Source organism: Leptonychotes weddellii, unplaced genomic scaffold, assembly GCF_054177405.1.
Source record: "Leptonychotes weddellii isolate Sample4059 unplaced genomic scaffold, ASM5417740v2 HiC_scaffold_24224, whole genome shotgun sequence".
Classification (NCBI taxonomy): domain Eukaryota; kingdom Metazoa; phylum Chordata; class Mammalia; order Carnivora; family Phocidae; genus Leptonychotes; species Leptonychotes weddellii.
Window position 1 is genome coordinate 1 of NW_027832662.1, and position 2,359 is coordinate 2,359.

General features: G+C 35.0%; 1 protein-coding gene across 1 annotated transcript; it reads left to right on the forward strand.

Moving 5' to 3' along the window:
* Window positions 1-82: 82 nt before the first annotated feature.
* Window positions 83-2,315, forward strand: LOC145718881 (dTDP-4-dehydrorhamnose reductase-like; the record flags this gene model as incomplete). Its single annotated transcript, XM_081810385.1, has 3 exons — window positions 83-774; window positions 1,333-1,468; window positions 2,181-2,315. Coding segments are annotated over 3 exons (963 nt in total), but the record flags the coding sequence as incomplete, so codon positions are not given.
* Window positions 2,316-2,359: the final 44 nt, after the last annotated feature.

Here is a 2,359-nt window from a genome sequence, read left to right on the forward strand (position 1 = left end):
CAATTAGGTCGGTGTATTATAGATAGAGTACCTAGTAACTGGCAGGTGACTGCAGTGAACTCTCATGAGTTAGATATAACAGATGAAAATAAGGTTATAGAAGTTATTAATCAACTTCGTCCTGATGCTGTTATTAATGCGGCAGCTTTTACCGCTGTCGATAAAGCTGAAGAAGTTAAAGATAAAGCTTTTTTAGTAAATGCTGATGGTGCAAAAAACTTAGCAATGGTGACAGGACAACATGACATAGCTCTACTACACGTATCAACAGATTACGTATTTGATGGTAAAGCTGTTGAACCTTATAGCCCTACAGATGCTCCTAACCCAACATGTGTATATGGGGCTAGTAAGCTTGCTGGCGAGCTATTAATATTGGCTCAAAATCCTAAAGCAAAAGTGATACGCACGAGTTGGTTATATAGTGAATATGGTCATAACTTTGTTAAAACTATGCTTAGGTTAGCAAGTGAGGGTAACGAGAGCGTAAAAGTAGTGAACGATCAAGTCGGCACACCTACTTATGCAGGTAATTTAGCATATGCAATTATTTTTTTACTTGAAAATCCATTATCTCAAAAGGATAAAGTTTTACACTATAGCGATGGTGTAACTACGACATGGTATGACTTTGCTAAAGAAATCTTCAATTATCAAACACAAAATGGCTTACCGTCATGTTCTGTTCAGCCTATCGATTCAAATCAGTATCCAACAGTCGTAACACGTCCAGAATATTCGGCTTTAAGAAGTAGCTTTGAGCTTAAATCAAAGGTAAGCTTGAGCTATGTATTAGACCGTATGTAGATGAAAATTATCACCGATAGTGCATGGAATTTCCTTAGTATCGTTATACCCAGTGTCATTGCGATTCCTGCATTTGGTATCATTTCCAGAATAGTAGGTATAGAGATTTTTGGTATATTTACATTATCTTTTGCTATTATTGGCTATGCTTCTATATTCGACCTAGGGTTAAGCCGAGCGGTCATCCGAGCGGTCTCTCAGAATAGATTGCAGCCACTGATACTTAGTAAAATTATTAACACGGCTTTTACACTTATTGTCCCTATGAGTTTATTGGCCTGCGTAACACTGATACTATGTAGTGGCTTAATTGTTGATTTTATTGATGTCTCCTTGCACAATCGAGAAGATGTTAAGTTTGGATTAATACTATTGGCTATATGCTTGCCTTTAATGCTAATGAGCAATGTTTGGCTGTCTTATTTTGAAGGGCTAGAGCAATTTAAAACCTTAAGTTTATTTAAGACCCTATCTAGCGTACTCACTGTCTTATTACCCCTTTTATGCGTGCTGGTTGTTCCGAAGTTTACCGCTTTAATTGTAGGTTTATTAGTCGCTAGAGTATTTACAACCGTTATTAGCTGCCGATGGATTAGTAAAAAAATAGACGTGGCTTTGGGTTATGATAAACAACAAGCAACAGCATTGTTAAATTTTGGTGGTTGGTTGACGGTTAGTTCAATTGTAGGTCCTGTTATGGTGTACTTTGATAGATTTATTTTATCTGCCATAATAGGGGCAAAACAGGTTGCCTTTTATACGGCGCCATCAGAGTTGGTCATTAGAATGTTAGCATTACCCAGTGCCGTATCTAGGACGTTGTTTCCTATGTTTAGCAATACTTTGGTTGAAGATAAATCGAAAACATATTGGTTAAGTGTGTTTAGTTTGGGACTAGGCGCTTTTGTAATCTCTTTGCCCGTATTTATTTTTGCAGAACAAATTTTGACCTTATGGATGGGGTCTGACTTCTCTGGTGAACCTACGTGGGTATTAAGAATACTTTTGGTAGGTTTTTTATTTAATGCAGTTTCACAAGTTCCCTTTACTCAATTGCAGGCTAAAGGATTTTCAAAAGTAACTGCCTTAGTACATTGTGCAGAAATTATTCCTTACCTTATTTTTCTATATTTTTTGATAAATGAATATGGATTAATTGGTGCTGCGCTAACATGGCTAATACGAATTATTAGTGACACTATTATCTTTTTTATACTTGAATATAAATACTTAAGGAAATCATATGAATGATTTAGAGAATTATTTTTATAATAATAAAGGTAATATGATACATAAATGGCAACACTACTTTGACATATATGACCAATATTTTTCTAAATATCGAGGTACTGATTTTGTTTTTGTTGAAATAGGTATATTTCAAGGTGGTTCTTTACAAATGTGGAAAGAATATTTTGGTCCGAAAGCTAAAATTTATGGTATCGATATTAATCCCGAATGTAAAAGGTTTGAAGATGACCAAATCAAGATAATAATAGGTGATCAAGGTGATAAAAAATTTCTTAAAAGTCTATTAGACAAAATACCTAAG